General features: G+C 45.7%; 1 protein-coding gene across 1 annotated transcript in view; it reads left to right on the top strand.

Moving 5' to 3' along the window:
* col27a1b (collagen, type XXVII, alpha 1b) overlaps positions 1-24933 on the top strand; it is a 156332-nt gene that overhangs the window by 90032 nt on the left and 41367 nt on the right. The window contains exons 14-22 of the mRNA XM_014171199.2: positions 8635-8679; positions 9427-9480; positions 9635-9679; positions 10177-10230; positions 10348-10401; positions 12435-12488; positions 17310-17363; positions 17781-17834; positions 18031-18075. Coding sequence (XP_014026674.1) covers positions 8635-8679; positions 9427-9480; positions 9635-9679; positions 10177-10230; positions 10348-10401; positions 12435-12488; positions 17310-17363; positions 17781-17834; positions 18031-18075 — 459 coding nt within the window. The remainder of the gene's footprint in view (positions 1-8634; positions 8680-9426; positions 9481-9634; positions 9680-10176; positions 10231-10347; positions 10402-12434; positions 12489-17309; positions 17364-17780; positions 17835-18030; positions 18076-24933) is intronic.

The following is a 24933-nucleotide window of genomic DNA, read 5'->3' as shown; positions in this document are numbered from 1 at the left end:
TGATGCCTCTAACACTGAGATGCAGTGCCTTAGACCACTGTGCCACTTGGGAGTCATTGCCTTGACTTACTTTTGATGTTACCTTAATAAAGTTTAGAAACTTTTGTGAAGGTTTGGTGTGGTGTGGCTATTAGCCTATTAAACTGCAGACCTATGATATGAAGGCAGTGTGGGTCAGCCCTCCAACTGACTCCAACAGTTGAACTTGAGATGAGGAAGAATGTTTTAGTCCTACCAGAGTTACTCCTATAATCAAACAATATAATGCTTCTCTTTATAAAAAATATTCAGATCTAAAATGTACGAATTAGCCACCTTCTGTATGCCTATATCTGTATAGCAGACACAGTAGCCTATCAATAGCCTGACAATGATAAATAAATGCATGTTGGTTTTGTAGCATGCCACCAGCTCTCTCTCTCTCTTGCTCTCTCACTTTCCCTCTTGCTCTCTCTCTCTCTGGGGCGAAACAGTTTGTGCATATATTATGACGATATTTTGATGACTTTAGCAAGGATTTTTTCCACTGTTCAGGCACACCGAACTCATTAGCCAAAGTCTACGCCCCCTCGTCGGCATAGTGAAGCATGCTGACGCCTTAAGCTTCTGTTTCTTTATATTCGATTTTTTAAATATTCATATCATACAGTGGATGCCATATCATTTGGCCAATATCCCTAATATATTGATGGCACTGGCTGTGTGGGTGGACGGCTTAATGGGTTATCCACCCAATGTATAGGTCAATGGAAAATTTCTCAAATATTCGATAAATTAAAATGTTCCCGGTCACTTGTCTAGTGCATGGTTTCTGTTAGCAGGTAATAGCCGGCTTTAAGCAGATAAAATTTTTTAAAGCCAATAAATAAATCTGGCGCATAGGCCAATTGTTCAGGATAAGAAAAAAAATCCCATTGCGAAATAATGCTTTTTAGCCTATTCTTGATGGAAAACCAGTCGATGGAAAAACATTTCACCCATGCTTATCGGTCTATGGGGTAATTTGCATAATTTTGTGGAATTAAATTGCCTCGTGTATATTCGTTATGTCCAGTATATTATTTAATCACACGCACAGCATACAGATACAGAGCCTTTGAGCGGAAAATTTGTCAGACAGCGCTTTTATAAGCCCAATCATTGAGCAACAATTCTAAATGCAATTGGTGTTAAAAATAGTTTTGGTGACTACTATTTTTAGGCCTCTTTCTCAACTGGTCGCCATTCAAGTGCATAGGCAGGAAGGCAGTCTTCTAACCAGTAGCCTATTTCTCTCATGTTCTATTGGTTTTCAACTTTCTTTCCCGCTAATTGTATTATGAAAAAACATTAGCATACCGTCTTTTGTGCATTGCTGCGCTTATAATGTGAAGAAATAGGCCTAATAGTTTATCCACATTTAAGCTAAATGTCCTAATCTGAGGCATCAGACTCATTGCTTTTAAACTTTTTTTTATGTATCCTAGGCCTACTAGGTGTATGAATATGGAATCTATTGTCCCACAACTGTCACAGAGTCTGTTTGGAATAGGCTATTTTTCTCGACAAGCTGACCAATAGAATGGGTAAACCTTTCTACTATCGGGGACAGTAGATTGACATAGGCTAGTGATTTTGCTGTTCGTTACTCATCTTGTTGGCAGAGGAAAATTAAATGTGGACTGTTATTCTAACATCTTCAAAGTGCGCATCGGAAGGACAGACTTTGTGGCATCCTCGACTTGCATGTTCTATTAAGATGAATTACTATAATCTAAATGTGATTTCTGTCATTCTGAGCACTGTGGGTGGACGCCCTAATCAGGTTAAGCACACCCGGTAAATTTCTCAAATGTCTGGTAAATTAAAATGCTACAGGTCAAATGTCAGGTGCCACATTTTTCATTATGGAAAACCTGGTCTGGCGCCATATATACAGTACCAGTCAAAAGTTCCGTCATTACTTTAAGACATGAAGGTCTGTCAATGACGAACATTTCAAGAACTTTGAAAGTTTCTTCAAGTGCAATCGCAAAAACCATCAAGTGCTATGATGAAACTGGCTCTCATGAGGACCGCCATAGAAAGGAAGACCCAGAGTTACCTCTAATGAACTTATCCTCTGCAGCAGTTAACTGCACCTCAGATTGCAGCCCAAATAAATGCTTCACAGAGTTCAAGTAACAGACACATCTCAACATCAACTCTAAGAAGAAGAGACATGCTTGGGCCAAGAAACACGAGCAATGGACATTAGACCAGTGGAAATCTGTCCTTTGGTCTGATGAGTCCAAATTTGAGATCATTGGTTTCAACTGTTGTGTCTTTGAGACGCAGAGTAGGTGAACGGATGATCTCCGCATGTGTGGTTCCCACCGTGAAGCATGGAAGAGGAAGAGGAGGTGTGATGGTGTGGGGGTGCTTGCTGGTGACACTGTCAATGATTTATTTAGCATTCAAGGCACACTTAACCAGCATGGTTACCACTTCATTCTGCAGCGATACGCCATCCCATCTGGTTTGTGCTTAGTGGGACTATCATTTGTTTTCCAACCGGACAATGATCCAACACACCTCCAGTCTGTGTAAGGGCTATTTGACCAAGAATGATCACCGAGAGTGATGGAGTGCTGCATCAGATGACCTGGCCTCCACAATCACCCGACCTCAACCCAATTGAGATGGTTTGGGATGAGTTGGACTAAAGAGTGAAGGAAAAGTAGTCAACAAGTGCTCAGCATACAGTATGTGGGAACTCCTTCTAGACTGTTGGAAAAGCATTCCAGGTGAAGCTGGTTGAGAGAATGCCAAGAGTATGCAAAGCTGTCATCAAGGCAAATATATTTTGATTTGTTCATACTGTTTTTCCTACTACATGATTTCATATGTGTTATTTCATAGTGTTGATGTCTTCACTACTATTCTAAATGTAGAAAATAGTCTAAATAAATAAAATCCTTTGAATGAGTAGGTGTGTCCAAACTTTTGACTGGTACTGTATGTGATCCACCATCTTGATTCAGTCAGATGTAGCAACATTACATTTTTATTTATTTACATTATATGAAAGTAGAGACTAGAAAATGGCCTGTGAATGTTTTGGTACACCTACTAGAGAGCACCTCTTTGTCTACACCCATGCAGCATAGTTCACACCCTCTTAAGCCTTAGCCCCACCCATCTCTTTAAGGATTCACGTGTGAGGCCATGTGCTAAACAGACTGAGTGTAGTAAACATCCAAAGATTAAGAGTAAAAGTGTTGAAGGTAGTAGCAAAAAGTAGTAGTAAAAATACACTTTATCTAGTCCTTGGCCTATATCCTAATCAGACTTTGGTGCAGGTCATGTTGTTCTTCACATTACCATCTCTGGTAAACACACACTATATCAAATCAAATCTATGTTTATTTGTCACATGCACAGGATGCAGAAAGTGTAAACATTACAGTTAAATGGTTACTTGCATAGTGGAATCTTTTGTTTAGACCCATAATCCCAACCCATACTACCATACACCATGCATGAATCTGCAGGTAGCTAAAGCTAACCAACTAGGTTCAATGTTAGCTAGCTAGCAAACATTAGGCTATAACTATTAATGCAAATGGTGACAACAACACTGTTGATCACCATTTCTTCCCATCACTGTCATCTGAAGACTCTACAATGTCTGGTTCAATCAAAATGTTTTTACCTAAAATCAGGGATTTCCTCATCGTCTGATTCATTTTCAGAGTCATATAGAGTCAGCATGGCACGATCGTCCTCCAGAAAGTAGTCCATCACAACTTTTTCCCACTGACCTTTGTCAATAGCGCCTGTTAAATTCAGGTCAGAAATGTTGAAAGCAGTAGCAACATTTTTGCAGTTCTTCATGATATCGTTCAAAAAAGCCACAGGAGAAAGGATTATCTACACATACTGAGCAGCTCATGTTATAGACAGAAGCATGCTACATGGCAGACCAATCCAAACTTCTCTCGGCATCCATCCCGGTCGTTTTCCACAGACTCGTAATTTAACAATTTTATTTGTATTTGCAGTTTGCAGAAAGTTCATATATACACATACATACATACATACAATTATATATTCACACACACACACACACACACACACACACACACACACACACACACACACACACACACACACACACACACACACACACACACACACACACACACATATATGTATACACATATATAGGCCACAGTAGGCTACAAAATAAACTTTCCAGTGACACTGACTCACCCAATGATGAAGATGAAGCCTAGGCTACTCACTGGTGATGGCCGATGCACTTGTGCCAATAGCCACCTCAAGATAAGCTACTTTGAAAAACAGTGCTGTTCGCTCAGAATCGCTCAAAAGTTGTGAAAAATATTGTTGGCTTCTACGGACAGATTGGTCTTCTCTTTTCAGCAGTGGGCATTTGACAGATTGACAGCCGCAACAAACCAAATAAATATAATCCATAGATGGCTGTTCCCATTCACATCAGGACTGGCAGCCATCGCTAGTGTACCACTGAGTTTAACAGTCAGAGTGCCAAGGTTAGAGGTTCCAAAATCCTTCTATGGATTATATGTCTATGGCCACAATGCAACAAGCTGTTTTACACTGAACAAAAATGTAAAGTGTTGGTCCCATGTTTCATGAGCTGAAATAAAAGACCCCAGAAATGTTCCATTCGCATAAAATGCTTATTTCTCTCAAATTCTGGACACAAATTTGTTTACATCACTGTTAGTAAGCATTTCTCCTTTGCCAAGATAATCCATCCACCTGACAGGTGTGGCATATCAAGAAGCTGATTAAGCAGCATGATCATTACACAGGTGCACCTTGTCACACAACACAATGCCAAAGATGTCTCAAGTTTCGAGGGAGCGTGCAATTGATATGCTGACTGCAGGAATGTCCACCAGAGCTTTTGCCAGAGAATTTAATATTCATTTCTCTACCATAAGCTGCCTACAATGACGTTTTAGAGAATTTGGCAGTATGTCCAACCGGTCTCACAACTGCAGACCACGAGCATAGCATTATGTGTGCAAGCAGTTTGCTGATGTCAACGTTGTGAACAGAGTGCCCTATGGTGGTGGTGGGGTTACGGTATGGGCAGGCATAAGCTACAGACAAACACAATTGCATTTTATCAATGGCAATTTGAATGTACAGAGATACCCTGACGAGATCCCGAGGCCCATTGTTGTGCCATTCATCCGCTGCCATCACCTCATGTTTCAGCATGATAATGCACAGCCCCATGTCGCAAGGGTCTGTACACAATTCCTGGAAGTTGAAAATGTTCCAGTTCTTCCATGGCCTGGCTACTCACCATGTCACCCATTGAGCATGTTGGGGATGCTTTGAATTGATGTGTAGGATGGCGTGTTCCAGTTCCCGCCAATGTCCAGCAACTTCACACAGCCATTGAAGAGGAGTGGGACAACGTTCCACAGGCCACAATCAATGTTATTCGAAGGAAATGTGCCGCATAGCATGAGGCAAATGGTGGTCACACCAGATACGGACTGATTTTCTGATCCACGGCCTACATCTTTTTTAAGGTATCTGTGGCCAACAGATGCATATCTGTATTCCCAGTCATGTGAAATCCATAGATTAGGGCCTAATGAATTTACTGTATTTCAATTGACTGATTTCCTTATATGAACTGTAACTCAGTAAAATCTTTGAAATTGTTGCATGTTGCGTTTTTTGTTCAGTATATATTTGTCACGCTTACTGCCCAAATTGCGGCCTTCACGACTGAAAGTGCTTGTAATAAAACTTAATACACAGCAATATTGTAGAAGCTATTGATCCTCTGTGGCTACAGTAAATAATGTTCGCTGGTGTAGTATTCTGTTCAGACAGGAGTAATATAATTGTGGGAACATATATTTTGTAATCATTTTGTCAGCATATAAATCAGCATATAAAAGAAACTTTATTTTGAGGGTGTCCCAGAGATGTAGATTGTTCTAATATGATAGCCAGTTCATTTATATAAATGTTGAATACAGTTGGACAAATATTGCAACCTTGTCTAACTCCTCTGTCCTGACCAAAGAATAGTTTTATTTTCTTGTCAACTTTTATACAACATTGGTTTCCTTATAGATCACATCAATAAAACAGGCAAATGTTTTTCCTTTGTGAGTTTGGTGGACATTTTTTGGGACAAAGGTGTGGAGGGTATATACACTACATGACCATAAGTATGTGTACATCTTTCAAAAATCATGGGCATTAATATGGAGTTGGTCCCCCTTTGCTAGTTTTCCACTAAATGTTGGAACATTGCTGTGGGGATTTCCATTTAGCCACAAGAGCATTAGTGAGGTTGGGCACTGATGTTGCGGGATTAGGCCTGGCTCGCAGTCGGTGTTCCAATTGAAAGGTGTTAGATGGGGTTGAGGTCAGGGCTCTGTGCAGGCCAGTCAAGTTCTTCCACACTGATCTCGACAAACCATTTCTGTATGGACCTCGCCTTGTGCACGGGGGCATTGTCACGCTGAAACAGGAAACTTTACAGTGCCTACAAAGTCTGGGTCTGTGCTTTTCACACCAACGTTTGAAGAGCACAAACACTAAATGTTATAGCTGCTTATCTTTAAGGATACTATATTTCAAATGCTCCTTTATGTGTTTAACAGTGGAATGCTTAATATGTGAACCAATTTGTTATCATTGTGGGTGTTATCATGTGTTATAACATGTTATGGGGATATAACAGTAGATAGGTGAAAACATTTAATAATTAAACAATAAAAAACGTTATTTTCTCATTATTATCTAGGCTACATATCATATGCATACATTAGTACTTTACTCTGGATGTAATCTGTAGTGGATGTATGTTTTTAGTTCAGTATGCGTATCTTAAAGCAGATTACAGCCAACAGGTCTCTTATCTGGCTCTGGTTGTCCTGTACTGAGGACCCTGTTGGAGTCCCTACTGCGTAACTCTTCTGTACTGCCTGTTTTAGCTGGCTGGTTGGGTGCTCTGTCAGGGATGACTCATCGGGGACATGAGGACCAGGAGCAGCATGGTGACTGGGGCCAGTGGGAATTTGGGCTCCCTGTAGTTTGGGGCTCCTTGGATGTTGAGGGGCCCTGGGACTCTTGTAGTGCTGATTAGAGTCTCTGGGCTTGGTGTGGGTATTGGAGGGGGACCTGTCCCCGGCAGTGTCTTTCAGGGCTTTTGTGAAGAGCCTGACTCTGTTCTTGCTGAGGTGCACATGGTCATAGAAGTGATGAGGTTGAATGTCCTAGTGATAAACCAGATGCACCTTTGTCAGAGGGGAACAGGCCTGTGATACCTCTATGTTGATGGTGTCAATGACTCACGGATGATTCTGGCTGAAGCGAACTCTTTGGTAGCTTTGGTAGGAGAGGTGCATGCTTCAGGGAGGGAGGTTTGTCTTTCAGTCTTTTGAGAGCAACTAGAGGAGAGCGGCTGATGTGGCAGGCTGGGTGATGTTTTAGCTTAGTCTCTCTGTAGGTCTTGCAAGTGGCTGTGATCAACAGTGGTGGCCAGCATCTCTCTCAGGCGACGCACTTACATTCTGAGGGCCTGGTTGTCCTCCTCCAGTTCTCTAGTGGCTGACTGTAGCTCCCTGATCTCACTGGGCTGCTGTTTCCCCTGAGTCACCAGGCTGGTGTCCTCCTCTGTCGGCTCTTGACTGCCTCTGCTCTGGCAGGTCAATGATTTCTCCCTGAACTCAGAAAAGTCTCTTTCTAGAACAGATAGACTTTCTGAAAGATTTGATGTCAGAGGAGCGTCTTAGAGAGACGAGTCTGCTGTCAGGGCTTGGAGGGGTTGTCTTCTCCTGGATTGTGATCTGTGGAGAGGCTGCTTGCTCCTTTGCTTCTTCTCTTAGGGACTATAAGTCTTCCTGGAATTTCCTCAGGCTGCTTTCCCTGGACCGTGATGGTGCCGATATGATTGACGTTAATGGTGAGGCAGGGGCAGTTTGTCCTCATTAATTGTTATCTGTCTGCCTTTTCAATGTTTTGGGTATTTCGTGCACAACAGGGTGCCAGGCTGAGGGGCTCTCAGTATGAAATAAGAGATTTGTTGTGGTTTTCTTCCCCTATAGTATTGAGAAGTCTGCCACCAAGGTCTCGGGTGATTCTCTCATTACTTTACTTTCCTAAATTTTCCTTTGCCTTTAAAAGAGCAGACGTATGGTATATAATCTCCATTTAGATTTTCTATTGCTGATTTCTTTACTAGCTCTTTCCAAGCTTGCTCAGCTTTCTTTTTATTTCAGTTCACAGATCAAGTATCTCTCTCTCTACCTGGAGAGGATGTGGGCATGACACGTAGCAGTGGGGTAGTTACCGGGGACAACAAGCCCTTCTCTGTGTGTCGCGCCAGCCCCCCTTTCATTAGCCTGGCCTGACCCGCGAGATGGGAGCTGGAGATTACACAAACAGGGGGGGGGGCACAGGGGACAACACACACCAACACACACATTCTGAGAGCTAGGGTCTATCCCCTTCCTTCTCCCAGAAGCGTAAGGAACAGTGTGCCTCTCTTCTGCCTGTGTTTGTTTAGAATAGAGCCTATAACCTTAGAGAGAAATTCTCTCTCTCTCTCTCTCTCTCTCTCTCTCTCTCTCTCTCTCTCTCTCTCAGGGCGAGCTGGGAGCCCCTGGTCCTAATGGAGTTCCCGGGCTCATTGTGAGTATAAAAAGTAATGTGACATGTGCACTCTTAGAAAAAAGTGTTCCAAAAGTGTTATTTGACTGTCCCCATAGGAGAACCCTTTTTTCTTTAAAGGTAGAACCTTTTTGGTTCCAGGTAGAAACCTTTTGGGTTCCATGTAGAACATTTTGTAGTTCCATGTAAAACCCTCTGTGCTTCTAGATAGCACTTTTTGTTCTAAGTGTGCACCGTCACTCTCTGCTCCACTGCACTCTCTAGGACACTGATCGGTCTGGGGATGCCTGTTTATAATTAAGCAATAAGGCCCGAGGGGGTGTGATATATGGCCAATATACCACGGCTAAGGGCTGTTCATATGCACGACGCAACGCGGACTGCTTGGATACAGACCTAAGCCATGGTATATTGGCCATATAACACAAACCCCAGAGGTCCCTAATTGCTATAATAAACTGGTTACCAATGTAATTAGACCAGTAAATTACTGTTGTGTCATACCCGTGGTATACGGTCTGATATACCACAGCGGTCAGCATGCAGGGCTCGAACCACCCAGTTTATAATTTGTCTTGTTGATGATAAACAGATAAATATAGGTCCCAAATGTTGCCATTAAGAACATGGAAATACTCTTGCTCTATCATTCAACTTAACTACTGTATACATGTTAGGAATGTGCATGACATAATTGTCCTACAGCTGTAGGTCTGCATTTCTGTCTACAGTGTTCTAAGTGTGTGCTCTGTGTGTTGTTGGTGGCAGGGAGACATGGGTCCTGTAGGGATGATGGGTTTGCCAGGACCATGTGGACTCAAGGTAACTGACCTACTGCTTTACTCATGTCTACTGTACATGCTGTTACAAAATGTTGTAAATGTAATACAATGCAGGAGGTGTCATAATCTCAAGAGGGGTTTCTCTCGGGGCAACACCAGACCTGTTTGCTCATCAGTGATTGGTTAAATTTCAGGGGGTACCAGGAAATCCAGGAGAACCAGGACTGAAAGGTGATAAGGTGATCTGAATACCTCATTATTAGCCTACTGTACCTAAATAAACCAAATTATGCATGCCAAATAGTCTCGTCCACTAGCTGGCTCTCTGGGGATGAGGTTACATGTGGTAAAACTACAGACATCTCTAGAAATCTGATTCAGGAACAGTTTAACTTTCCGAAGCCTACCCGATGACACTCATCATCAATCACTGCAAATTTAGAGCTTGAGCTTGCTATAAGCTCCATGTATCACATATATGTATAATCTACTGAGAAATATGTGCTTTTCTTAGTAAAAATGCACATATTGGCTGAGTACAGCATGTGTATAACAATGGCAGATGTGCAGTGCTCCTATGCAGTCGACAGGTCACCAGATGACATCCCTAGAGCTGCCTACTGGGCATACTGGATCTGCCTCATGCCCACAGCTGGCTATAGTACTCATAAATAGAGATGAGGATTTATAGTGTACATTTGTTAGTGTATTCTTAACCTTCTGTCTCATTCTTCAGGGTGAAGTTGGTCTTCCAGGGGAGCAAGGAGAGAATGGATTCCAAGGTGACAAGGTATTTCACTCCGCTACCACCTGACAGATGGTGCTGATGTTTGTCGTCTGAGTCTTTGTGTCTGGGTTTTAACTGTGGATAACTTCTTTTCACAGAAGTGCTCTCATTGTTTTACAGGGTATCCAGGGTTCACCTGGGTTACTAGGTATTCAAGGGAAACCAGGGCAACAGGTGAGTCCATTAACCTGTCGTGGCGTTGGATTGATTAATGTGATGACTGCTGTTCATCGAATGATTAACTGTTCATAATTACGTGATTAAATGAATCAGGTAATTATTAACTCAGTAACCTGGGGCACCATGGAAAAGTTTGGCTTTATTGAGTTTCTATTTCCCAAATTAACTCAAAGAATATCAGAATATCGATTTTACAACAGTCTCATTCTGAATGTTGCATAATCTGGGAATCTGCACAAACCCGAGTCCCACTAAATAAGTACCACACCAATTGAGTTGATTATTGATTTACTAACAAGCTAAAATGATAAATAAGATACACATACACACAGTCTAGGCTATTGATTAGAAACAGGTCCCTAGCAGGCCAACACAATATGACACGTGTTACACAAAATAGGGATTTCAAACAAGAGAGTGCATGAGAGAAAAGCACACTTAGGTACATTTGTGAATTATGCTTAGTTTAACCCTAACCTTGCCCCGAACTGCCGCTCTTATGGGTCAGAATATAATGATGTAATTACATGTCGAAGGTCTCCGATGGGGTATCTCCTCGTGGACCGAGTTATGACTTCTCCTCTGATGGCGACACTTCTGTTGTTACCGGGTGTAACTCTCTGATTGTCCACACAATGGCAGTGTCCTTTCTCTTAGTGGTCTGTTTCCTCTCCCTTGTTCTGAAAGAGGGGTCTTCTGAGGACGGCTAATCAGCCATATAGGTGGTTCCAGTGTGGGAATGAAAGCAGGGTAGACACACGATTCCTTGGAGAGAATAACTGGGTGGTCCTGCTTGAATTCACCCTCTTAGACACAACTACTCATCCGTAGAATAGATTGTTAAAAGGTTCCTTTGTCGTCTTCAACCTCGTGTTGCGTTTTGTGGTTACAACTAATCGGACCTTGGCTGCAGCTCGTGGTTACCTAGTCATAATGTTAATTCTTAACTCACATGTTTTATATCCTCGGGTCAGAAATGGGTGTTTCCGCCTTTAGGGCAAGTTCTCTGGGCGTAACTGTCACGTCCTGACCAGTAAAAGGGGTTGTTTGTTATTGTAGGTTTGTCAGGGTGTGGCAGGAGGTGTTTGTTTTATGTGTTCCGGGGTTTTTGGGGTAATGTTCTATGTTAGTCTATTTCTATGTCTGTGTCTAGTTTTTTTATTTCTATGCTTAGTTTGTTGGGTTGACCTTCAATTGGAGGCAGCTGTTCCTCGTTGCCTCTAATTGAAGGTCCTATTTAATAGGGGTGTTTGTCATTGGGATTTGTGGGTAGTTGTTCCGTGTTTAGCGTTTAGCCTGACAGGACTGTCTTCGTCGTCATTGTTTGTTATTTTGTTTAGTGTTCACGTTCCTTCAATAAAAAAAGATGAGTTCACACATTCCCGCTGCGCCTTGGTCCCATCTTTACGACGAGCGTGACAGTAACTAGTTACGAGGCAAGGTCTATATTTTACTCAGATCCAATTTAGACAACTAACTTCACATTTAATCTTTACAAAAACATTCTCTTTGATCTGGACATTTTCCACACAAGGTACATTATGCAAACATCAGGTACACTGTGAAAACTCTTCAAGTTACAATGTTTTCGTTATAACGTCGTCATTAAACTTTTAATAACATAACAAAAACGACATTCATTTTCATATTCCATCTATCGTCATTACTACCATTTTGGCTGACGAAACATATTGCCCCAAAGTCCATTTATTGCATGTTATTGTTCTGAGGTAGGTTCTCCATAGGCCCATCATACATTCCATTCCTCCACAGTGAGAGGACAAAGGGATTTTGTCTGCTGCCTAAAGATGTACAATGGGCGTGAGGTGTCATAAAACCCCCCACCTACATACCTCTCGATCTCTCCCCCTCTGGCGGGTGTGAGAGATGTCTCTTGTAGGAGTGTGGTCCACGGTAACCTGACCCGAACAGGACAGTCATGACAAACCTTTATAGAGACCTATCTGTGTACCTGGGACTATAAAAAGTATGCTACTAGGTTATCACTTTTCAAAACTGTCTCCTAGGGGGTGATCGGTGACCAAGGACCTGATGGTATACCTGGCCCTCCTGGCCAAGAGGTAAGGATCTGTGTGTGGGTGGAAAGATTATACATGCCCTATATCAAATCAAATGTTATTTGTCACATGCCCCAAATACAACAGGTATAGACCTTACAGTGAAATGCTTATCCACAAGCCCTTAACCAACTAGGCAGTTAAGAAAAAATAGGAGTTAAGAAAGTATTTACTAAATAAACTGAAGTAAACAATAAAAAAGAAAAAAAGAAAATAGAAAAATGACAAATAATTAAAGAGCAGCAATAAAAAGGCTATATACAGGGAGTACCGGTACAGAGACAATGTGCAGGGGCACAGGTTAGTCTAGTTAATATGTACATATGTAGAAGTAAAGTGATAAACAAGATAATAAACAAAGACCAACACCAGCGTAAAAATGAGGTGGTGTCATTTGGTTAGCTGTTCATGAGTTTTATGGATTTCGGGTATAAGCTGTTCTATCTGCTGTGTGGTAGCAGATAGAACAGTCTATGATTAGGGTGGCTGGAGTCTTTGGCAATTTTTAGCGCCTTCCTCTGACACCACCTAGTATAGAGGTCCTGGATGGCTGGAAGCATGGCCACAGTGATGTACTGGACCGTACGCACTACCCTCTGTAGACCATTGCGGTCGCAGGCCGAGCAGTTGCCGTACCAGGCGGTGATGCAACCAGTCAGGATGCTCTCGATGGTGCAGATGTAGAAGTTTTGGAGGATCTGAGGACCCATGCGAAACCTTTTCAGTCTCCTGTGGGGGAATAGACGTTGTCGTGCCCTCTTCACAACTGTCTTGGTTTGTTTGGACCATTCTAGTTTGTTGGTGATGTGGACATCAAGGAACTTGAAGCTCTCACCTGCTCCACTACAGCCCTGTGGATGAGAATGGGGGCGTGCTCGGTCCTCCTTTTTCTGTAGTCCACAATCATCTCCTTTGTCTTGATCACGTTGAGGGAGTGGTTGTTATCCTGGAACCACACTGCCAGGTCTCTGATCTCCTCCTTACTGGCTGTCTCATCGTTGTCGGTGATCAGGCCTCCCATTATTGTGTCGACGGCAAACTTAATGATGGTGTTGGAGTCGTGCTTGGTCATGCAGTCATGGGTGAACAGGGAGTAGAGGAGGGGACTGAGCACACACCCCTGAGGGGCCCCCGTGTTGAGGATCAACGTGGCAGCTGTGTTGTTACCTACCCTTACCACCTGGGGGTGGCCCATCAGGAAGACCAAGATCCAGTTGCAGAGGGAGGTGTTTAGTCCCAGGGTCTTACGCTTAGTGATGAGCTTTGAGGGCACTATGGTGTTGAAGGCTGAGCTGTAGTCAATGAATAGCATTCCCACGTAGGTGTTCCTTTTGTCCAGGTGGGAAAGGGCAGACTGGAGTGCAATAGATCTGTGGATCTGTTGGGCCGGTATGCAAATTGGAGTTGGTCTAAGGTTTCTGGGTTAATGGTGTTGATGTGAGCCATGACCAGCCTTTCAAAGCACTTCATGATTACAGACGTGAGTGCCGGAAGTGTCGGAAGTAAATTCGGCAGGTTACCTTGGTGTTCTTGGGCAAAGTGACTGCTTGAAACACGGCCAGGGACTGGTTTAAAATGTCAGTGAAGACACTTGCCAGTTGGTCATGTCCTGGAGTACATGTCCTGGTAGTCCGTCTGGCCCTGTGGCGTTGTGAATTTTGACCTGTTTAAATGTCTTATTCACATTGGCTACGCAGATCATGATCACACAGTCGTCCGGAACAGCTGATGCTCTCAAGCATGCTTCAGTGTTAGAAGGAATAGAAGGAATTTACAGTGGGAAGAAAAATGATGTGAAAATGATGTGACTGACTGGGCCACTCCAGAAGGCGTATTTTATTCTATTCAAGCCATTCTGTTGTTGATTTACTTCTGTCTTTTGGGTTGTTGCCCTGTTGCATCACCTAACTTCTGTTGAGCTTCAATTGGCAGACAGACAGTCTTACATTCTCCTGCAAAATGTCTTGATAAACTTGGGAATTCCTTTTTCCATCGATGATAGCAAGCTGTCTAGGCCCTGAGGCAGCAAAGCAGCCCCAAACCATGATGCACCCTCCACCATACTTTACAGTTGGGATGAGGTTTTGATGTTGGTGTGCTTTGCCTTTTTTTCTCTCCACACATAGTATTGTATGTGTGGTATCCCAGGAGGTCTACCCCGGGGGATGGTAATAGAGGGGAGGTACGTGAGGCGATGTTGGCTCCCTCTGCTGGGAATACGGGAGCTGGGCACCCCGACACGGACAGCTAAGTGGAGGTAATTAGAGGAAAGTGCCAACCAGCCGTGGAGGCTAAATAAAAGAAGCACGATTACACACCGCGGGAGAGAATGGAGAGAGACGGAGACCAGTTAAGAGAGAGAAGGAAGACCGAGCAAAACCTAAGTTATTTCTTTGATATATTTATTTTCTGTCTTAAGTAAAGTTGTTTTTTTGACTAAAGCCTCCCTGTCTCTGTGTCAATCTCTGCACGCTCAACCCAACACCCCACGGTTTACCACATGTTTCTTCCAAACACCACAACTTTAGTTTCATCTGTCCACAGAATATTTTGCCAGTAGCGCTGTGGAACATCCAGGTGCTCTTTTGCGAACTTCTGACGTGCAACAATGTTTTTTTTGGACAGCAGTGGCTTCTTCCATGGTGTCCTTCCATTCTTCTTAACCTCATTGAGCATTCTGCGCTGTGCTCTTGCAGTCATCTTTGCAGGACGGCCACTCCTAGGGAGAGTAGCAACAGTGCTGAAATTTCTCCATTTATAGACAATTTGATTTACCGTGGACTGATTTTTAGAGATACTTTTGTAACCCCTTTCCTGCTTTATGCAAGGCAACAATTCTTAATCTTAGGTCTTCTGAGATCTCTTTTGTTCGAGGCATGGTTCACATCAGGCAATGCTTCGTGTGAATTGCAAACTCAAATTTTGTGATTTTTTTATGGGGCAGGGCAGCTCTAACCAAAATCTCCAATCTCGTCTCATTGATTCGACTCCAGGTTAGTTGACTCCTGACTCCAGTTAGCTTTTGGAGAAGTCATTAGACTAAGGGGTTCACATAATTTTTCCAACCTATACTGTGAATGTTTAAATGTATTCAATATAGACAACAAAAATCCAATAATGTGAGTTATTAGTTTAAGCACACTGTGTTTGTCTATTGTTGTGACTTAGATGAAGATCAGATACAATTTTATGTAACATTTATGCAGAAATCCAGGTAATTGCAAAGGGTTCACATACTTTTTCTTGCCACTGTAGCTTGTCTGGTAGGCTTGTGTCACTGGGCAGCTCACGGCTGTACTTCCCTTTGTAGTCCGTAATAGTTTGCAAGCCCTGCCACATCCGACTAGCGTTCATCAATCACTGCAAATTGATGGTTCGTCAGAGGGCATAGCGGGATTTCTTATAAACTTCCGGGTTAGAGTCCCGCTCCTTGAAAGCGGCAGCTCTGCCCTTCAGCTCCGTGCGGATGTTGACTGTAATCCATGGCTTCTGGTTGGGGTATGTACGTACGGTCACTGTGGGGATGACGTCATCAATGCACTTATTGATGAAGCCAGTGACTGATGTGGTGTTCTCCTCAATGCCATTGGAAGAATCCCAAAACATTCCAGTCTGTGCTAGCAAAACAGTCCTGTAGCTTAGCATCTGCGTCATCTGACCACTTCCGTATTGAGCGAGTCACTGGTACTTCCTGCTTTAGTTTTAGTTAGTAAGCATGAATCAGGAGGATAGAGTTATGGTCAGATTTGCCAAATGGAAGGTGAGGGAGAGCTTTGTACGCGTCTCTGTGTGTGGAGTAAAGGTGGTCTAGAGTTTATTTTCCTCTGGTTGTACATGTAACATGCTGGTACAAATTAGGGTCAACTGATTAAAGTTTCCCTACATTAAAGTCTCTGGCCACTAGGAGCGCCGCCTCTGGATTAGCATTTTATTTCTTGCTTATGACCTTATACAGCTCGTTGAATGCGGTCTTAGTGCCAGCATCGGTTTGTGGTGGTAAATAGACAGCTACGAAAAATATACATGAAAACTCTTGGTAAATAGTGTGGCCTACAGCTTATCATGAGATACTCTACCTCAGGCGAGCAAAACCTCGAGACTTCATTAATATTTGATTTTGTGCACCAGCTGTTATTGACAAATAGACACAAACCGCCACCCCTTGTCTTACCGGAGGCAGCTGTTCTATCTTGCCAATGCACCCAGCCAGCTGTATGTTATCCATGTTGTCGTTCAGCCACGATTCGGTGAAACATAACATATTACAGTTTTTAATGTCCCGTTGGTAGGATAGTCTTGATCGGAGTTCATGGAGTTTATTATCCAATGATTGCACGTTGGCTAATATGACTGATGGTAGAAGCGGGTTACCCACTCACCTTCGGATTGTTACAAGGCACACCGACCTATAACTGACTGAGATATAGGGGTTATAGGTCGGTGTGCCTTGTAACAATCCGAAGGTGAGTGGGTAACCCGCTTCTACCATCAGTCATATTAGCCAACGTGCAATCATGCGAATGACGGGGATTTGGGCCTTGTCCGGTGTCTGAAGTAAATCCTTTGTGTCCGACTCATTAATTAAAGAATCTTTATCTAGTACGAGGTGAGTAATCGCTGTTCTGATATCCAGAAGCTATTTTCGGTAATACGACACAGTGGCAGAAACATTATGTTCAAAATAAGTTCCAAATAATGTGAAAAAACACACACAATAGCACAATTGGTTAGGAGCCTGTAATATGGCAGCCATGTCCTCTGGTGCCATTATATGGTGACATCATGTAATGGATTATATTCAACCTGTTCTCTGGTTGTCCACAGGGTTTCCCAGGAGACATCGGCCCACCAGGTCACAATGGCCCTGAAGGCCCAAAGGTATTTATACTGGCACTATCTTTCTGCATATCTAGTAGTGTACCGTTGTCTTATGTCCGATGGTGCGATGATTCCATCTTCGCATAGTTCATGGCAATGCGGTCGGTTAGAATGACACCATTTGTTTTAAAACAATGGTTGTGTACTTAACATCCTCATTTGGCGTAGTCGGCTGGATGAAGCACTTCTATGAGCAATGGTAGCCCTTAGTGTTGAGAATTGGTCTGGGAGTTTCAGTTGGTTTTTAGTGAATACAAAGAACGGTGGGTGGCAAGGAGCAGGCGCATGGACCTTGGATGCCTTTTCTGGGGACTGTGGTGACTGCTGGGGACCAGTCCTGTTTTACTGCCAGTGGTGCATCATGGACAGCAACATGGGTTCCTTACGCAATCTAACATTCTGTATCATTCTCCTCAGGGGAAGCCAGGGAACAGAGGTTTACCAGGGCCTAGAGGAACAGCTGGACTAGAGGTGGGATTGTCTTTAGTGTTCTGTATTTACTAAACATGTCAATATTTAGTCTTACTTTGGCTTTGTATGTAGTATGTATGTAAGAGATAAGGCAGAAATCTGGCATTGCCACATAGGCCAGTGAAAATACAAAGTGTTTTTTATGCATAGTGCTTTTGTCCCTGCCTTGACCCTCTGTCTCCATATTGTTTTCCAGGGCGATGAGGGGCCACTGGGACCACATGGGCCAACAGGACCAGAGGTGAGTGCTGATTGGACAGCTCAAAACAAGGAAGTCCGAAAACACAATATGGGTCACTCAGCACATGAAAACACCCAAATGTTCATCTCCACCATCAAAAGCCTGTTTCATAACAATGACACTTCAGAGTGGGAAGCAATTTGCTGCAGTCCGTGTTTAAATCCAGCTGAATCACTATGATCTGGTTAGCTACATACCAGGAGCACTTGGCTAGCTGTCAGTCTATTGTGCAGAAAATCTATTTTGATAGATGGCTCACAGCTTATTGTGCATTTGTGGCAACGGTTTGGTCAGTAAAATTGCTGTGCTACCACCACATGTTGCTCATCTGTGATACAAAAACAACACCATTGTAAGAGATGGTATTATAAAAAACAAAGCTTTATGGTTTTAAACCAATGAAAATAAAGCCACTCATTTATGCACCTAGTCAGTTATCCCAGTTAGAGAATTATGATTTCTTTGAAATAAGAAACTGTCCAAATATCTGCTTCCTGCATTCATTTTTAAAGTGTTTGCTTTTGGAATGCAGCCATTTTGCTAAACACTGATAGTAAATGTCAAGCCTCATTAAAATACTGAACATTTTATTTTAAAAAACGTCAGTTGGAATGGCTGTTGTGAAATAATAACTCTTCGATCTCTCTTGCCTAATATTTTGTGAGCTTGTTAAGTCAAACTTCTCCAACGTAGACAGATATATTGCCCATTCCTTACTCTAAATAATCAAAAACATCTGGATATCTATGAGGATAGACTCTCTCTTTCTCTTCTCCTAGATCCATTAAGCTAGGTCTGAAAGCCAAACCTCTGATTGTGTCAGTTAGTGTATGCATCCCAAATGGCACCCTATTCCCTATAAAGTGCACTACTTTTGACCAGGGGTCTAGTGGCCCTGGTCAAAAATCGTGCACTATATAGGGAAGAGGGTGCCATTTGGGAGTAGACAGTAGCCTTGGATTCCACCGTACTGCGTCTTCCTGCAGAGACATCCAATTTGCATCCATCATAGCCTGAATAGAGAGTTAATCTGGAGTCACCAAAGTTCATACTCATACATCTGACTAAGCACATTAAAGAACAGAGGATTCTAAACTGCCATCTCCAAAAGATGGAAACCACAACTAACTGAATATACTGATTCAATATAATACATAACACACACGTTTTCCTGTATTTAAATATATCATATAACAGCTGATGAAACTAAGACTGTAAGAGTGTGAAGAAATGTGATCAGTGTTATTTCCTGATAATTGCTGGTTGAAAATGCAACACAGGACCTTCTAATCAGCAGGTTTGCATGCACGGAAATTCTGGCTTTCCATGGTGACATCAACATGCAGTAAATTGGCTAATAGGCCAATTCCTAACCTCTCTGTGTTACGGCTTGGTAATCGTGGAGGAGGAATGAGGCGCAGGAAGCAGCGAACACAGGGTAGTGGTGTTTTTAATATACACTCACACAAAAACAAATGTTCCCACACACAGGGGAGAAAATTCATACGGCGTCCAACAACGTCGACACGAACACAAGCCGTCTGACAAGGAACAATCATTAATCCCGCACGAACAGGAGCGGGCCAGCTAAACTAAATAGCCCCTCTAATGGCTAATTGACCACAGGTGTCACAAAATAAAAAAAGGGAAAAGCAAAAGGGAATCGGTGGCAGCTAATAGGCCGGTGACGACGACCGCCGAGCGCCACCCGAGCAGGAGGGGGCGCCACCGTCGGTGGGAATCATGACAGTACCCCCCTCCTGACGCGCGGCTCCCGCAGCGCGCCGACACCGGCCTCGAGGTCGACCCGGAGGGCGAGGCGCAGGGCGATCCGGACGGAGGTGGTGGAACTCCCTCAACATAGATGGGTCCAGGACGTCCGCCGCCGGCACCCAGCACCTCTCCTCCGGGCCGTACCCCCTCCCAGTCCATGAGGTACTGTAGGCCTCATGTCCAGAGGGGGCGGAGGGACCTCCGGCACCTCATCTTCGTGAAGGGGACCAGCTACCACCGGCCTGAGGAGAGACACATGAAACGAGGGGTTAATACGGTAATACGAAGGGAGTTGCAACCGATAACACACCTCGTTTATCCTCCTCAGGACTTTGAAGGGCCCCACACACTGCGGCCCCAGCTTCCGGCAGGGCACGCGGAGGGGCAGGTTCCGGGTCGAGAGCCAGACCCTGTCTCCCGGTGCGAACACGGGCGCCTCACTGCGGTGGCGGTCAGCACTCCTCTTCTGCCGCGCACTGGCCTCCTTTAGTGAGTCCTGGACGGCTCTCCAGGTCTCCTTGGAGTGCTGGACCCAGTCCTCCACCGCAGGAGCCTCGGTCTGACTCCGGTGCCATGGTGCCAGGACCTGCTGGTAACCTAACACACACTGAAAGGGTGATATGTTAGTAGAGGAGTGGCGAAGTGAGTTCTGGGCTAACTCAGCCCAGGGAATATACCTCGCCCACACCCCTGGCCGGTCCTGGCAATACGACCTCAGGAACCTGCCCACCTCCTGGTTCACCCTCTCCGCCTGCCCATTGCTCTCGGGGTGATAACCGGAGGTCAAACTGACCGAGACCCCCAGCCGCTCCATAAACGCTCTCCAGGCTCTGGATGTGAACTGGGAACCTCGATCAGAGACAATGTCCTCCGGCACCCCGTAGTGCCGGAAGACGTGGGTAAATAGGGCCTCCGCAGTCTGCAGGGCCGTAGGGAGACCGGGCAATGGGAGGAGACGGCAGGACTTAGAGAACCGATCCACAACCACCAGAATCGCCGTGTTCCCCTGAGAGGGGGGAAGATCTGTCAGGAAGTCGATGGACAGGTGCGACCATGGTCGTTGTGGAACGGGGAGGGGCTGTAACTTCCCTCTTGGTAGATGCCTAGGAGTCTTACTCTGGGCACACACCGAACAGGAAGAGACATAGGACCTCACGTCCTTAGCTAAGGTGGGCCACCAGTACTTCCCCCTTAGACTCCCCACTGTCCTCGCCTCACCAGGATGACCCGCAGTAGGTAGTGTGTGCGCCCACCGAATCAAACGATCACGAACACCGAGCGGCACATACATGCGCCCCACGGGCACCTGCGCAGGCGCAGGTTCCAACACCAATGCCCGCTCGATGTCCGCGTCCACCTCCCATACCACAGGTGCCACCAGCCTAGACGCTGGAATGATGGGAGTTGGATCGATGGGCCGGTCCTCCGTGTCATAGAGACGGGACAGCGCGTCGGCCTTAGTATTCAGGGAACCCGGTCTATAGGAGATGGTAAACCTAAACCGGGCGAAGAACATGGCCCACCTCGCCTGACGTGGATTCAGTCTCCTCGCTGCCCGGATGTACTCCAGGTTTCGGTGGTCGGTCCAGATGAGAAAGGGGTGTTTAGCCCCCTCAAGCCAGTGCCGCCACACCCTCAGAGCTTTAACCACTGCTAGCAACTCCCTGTCCCCCACATCGTAGTTACGCTCCGCCGAACTGAGCTTCTTCGAAAAGAAAGCGCAGGGGCGGAGTTTCAATGGCGCACCCGAGCGCTGTGATAGCACGGCACCCACCCCAGCCTCGGATGCGTCCACTTCCACTACGAACGCTAAAGACGGGTCCGGCTGCGCCAACACGGGTGCGTCGGTGAACAGCGTCTTCAACTTCTTGAAGGCTCCGTCCGCCTCCGTCGACCATCGCAAACGCACCGGCCCCCCCTTCAGCAGTGAGGTAATGGGAGCCGCTACCTGGCCAAATCCCCGGATAAACCTCCGGTAGTAATTGGCAAAGCCTAAAAACCGCTGCACCTCCTTCACCGTGGTTGGAGTCGGCCAATTACGCACGGCCTTAACGCGGTCACACTCCATCACCACCCCCGTGGTGGAAATGCAATAACCCAGAAAGGAGACGGCTCGTTTGGAAAACTCACACTTCTCAGCCTTAACGTATAGGTCATGCTCCAGCAGTCTACCAAGCACCTTGCGCACCAGGGACACATGCGCGGAGCGGGTGGCGGAATATATCAGAATGTCATCGATATAGACAATCACGCCCTGCCCGTGCAGGTCCCTGAGAATCTCGTCAACAAAGGATTGAAAGACGGCTGGAGCATTTTTCAACCCATACGGCATGACGAGGTACTCATAATGGCCTGATGTGGTACTAAAGGCGGTTTTCCACTCGTCTCCCTTCTTGATACGCACCAGATTATACGCGCTCCTGAGATCCAGTTTTGTGAAGAACTGTGCTCCGTGAAATGATTCCACCGCCGTAGCGATGAGAGGTAGTGGGTAACTAAACCCCACCGTAATAGCGTTTAGACCTCGGTAATCAATGCACGGACGCAGACCTCCCTCCTTTTTCTTCACAAAAAAAGAAACTCGAGGAAGCGGGTGAGATGGAGGGCCGAATGTACCCCTGTCCCAGGGATTCCGTGACATATGTCTCCATAGCTGCCGTCTCCTCCTGTGACAAGGGGTACACGTGACTCCTGGGAAGCACAGCGTTAACCTGGAGATCTATCGCACAATCCCCCTGTCGATGAGGTGGTAATTTAGTCGCCCTCTTTTTACAAAAAGCGATCGCCAAATCGGCGTATTCAGGGGGAATGCGCACGGTGGACACCTGGTCTGGACTTTCCACCGACGTGGCACCTATGGAAACTCCTAGACACCTACCTGAACACTCCTCTGACCACCCCTGGAGAACCCCCTGTTTCCATGAAATACGGGGATTGTGACCAGCCAGCCAGGGGACCCCCAGCACCACCGGAAACGCAGGCGAATCAATAAGGAAAAAACTAATGCGTTCCTTATGATTCCCCTGCGTTACCATGTCCAGTGGCACCGTAGACTCCCTGACTAGCCCTGACCCTAATGGTCGGCTATCTAGGGAGTGCACGGGGAAAGGGGAATCTATCGGCACCCGCGGAAGGCCCAGCTTAATGGCAAGTCCACGGTCCATAAAATTCCCAGCTGCGCCTGAATCGACTAGCGCCCTATGCTGGGAAGAGGGAAAAAATTTAGTAAACAAAACAGGTAAAAACACATGACCAACAGGGGGTTCTGGGTGAATCTGGTGCTGACTCACCTGAGGTGACCGAGAAGTGTTCTGCCTACCATCTCGACTCCCAGACTGGCTCCTCCAGCACCGGTCGGCCGTGTGTCCTCTCCGACCACAGCTGGTGCAGGAGGAACCACCTCCTCCGGTGCCCCTTGGCACGGCCCCCCCTACCTCCATAGGGGTAGGGGCGGGGGTGCACGGGGGTGGAACGGGCAGGACCCGCGGGCAGCCAGCAAATTGTCCAGTCGTATGGACATCTCTATCAGCTCGTCCAGGGACAGAGCTGTGTCCCGACAGGCCAGCTCCCTGCGGACGTCCGCCCGGAGACTGCAGCGGTAGTGGTCTATGAGGGCCCTGTCGTTCCACCCCGCCCCAGCAGCCAAGGTCCTGAAGTCCGGCGCGAAGTCCTGGGCACTCCTCGTCTCCTGCCTGAGGTGGAACAGCCGTTCACCCGCCGCTCTTCCTTCCGGAGGGTGGTCGAACACGGCCCGAAAGCGGTGGGTGAACTCTGGGTAGTGGTCCCTCGCCGAGTCTGGACCGTTCCAGACCGCATTAGCCCACTCCAGAGCTCGGACCGTCAGGCAGGAAACGAGGGCACTCACGCTCTCCTCCCCCGTGGGAGCAGGTCTGACGGTGGCCAGGTACAGCTCAAGCTGGAGCAAAAACCCCTGGCACCCAGCCGCCGCCCCATCGTACTCCCTCGGGAGCGCCAGACGAAGCGCGCCAGAGCCAGACGTCATGGGAGGCGAAGATGGCTGTATCGGGGGAGGTGGAGGTGGAGAGAGGATACCACTTCTCTCCCATCGGTCCATCCTCTCCATCATCTGGTCCATTGCCGATCCGATGCGATGGAGGACTGTCGTGTGGTGGAGTACGCGTTCCTCCATCGAGGGCAGAGGAGTGGCCGCTGCTCCCGCTGATTCCATGCCTTCTATCGTGGTGCGGGATTCTGTTACGGCTTGGTAATCTTGGAGGAGGAATGAGGCGCAGGAAGCAGCGAACACAGGGTAGTGGTGTTTTTAATATACACTCACACAAAAACAAATGTTCCCACACACAGGGGAGAAAATACATACGGCGTCCAACAACGTCGACACGAACACAAGCCGTCTGACAAGGAACAATCATTAATCCCGCACGAACAGGAGCGGGCCAGCTAAACTAAATAGCCCCTCTAATGGCTAATTGACCACAGGTGTCACAAAATAAAAAAAGGGAAAAGTAAAAGGGAATCGGTGGCAGCTAATAGGCCGGTGACGACGACCGCCGAGCGCCACCCGAGCAGGAGGGGGCGCCACCGTCGGTGGGAATCGTGACACTCTGCCAATTTCTCCTCCCCACTCAGACCACTCCCAGACAATCCTAGCAAAATTCTTGCTTGAGAACTAGTTTTTTGCAAAAAAATAAATTTTTGCACCATTTCAATGGAAATCTATTACAGTAGCTAGGTTTCCAAACAATTGGCGACAGATTTTCAGAATATTCTAAAATCTGCATTAAGAAAACATTTGCATTTTCCCACCAGTGCTGTGTTTCCACCAAACTGTGTGTAATGAGGTAGTGAACACATTTTCTTTTTCGCTTTTGTTTAAAACAAATTAGAAGTTCAATGTGTTTCCATCGCATTCTCAACACTACGAATAGTTTTGTCAGAAACACTGGTGCATTAAATAGCAAATGTGCCTACTCTGGTCTTGGCACTTGCGCTCTAGCCAACAGTTTGCAGATACAGTGCAGGCGGCTAGTATACATGATGAGATTAGAATGGATAAGTGTAAGAATGTTTTTATTTGTCATACAGTAGTCAAGCATTGACCATCAT

The sequence above is a fragment of the Salmo salar genome, chromosome ssa24 (assembly GCF_905237065.1).
Source record: "Salmo salar chromosome ssa24, Ssal_v3.1, whole genome shotgun sequence".
Taxonomy (NCBI): Eukaryota; Metazoa; Chordata; class Actinopteri; order Salmoniformes; family Salmonidae; genus Salmo; species Salmo salar.
This window is presented reverse-complemented; position numbering and strand designations above follow the sequence as displayed.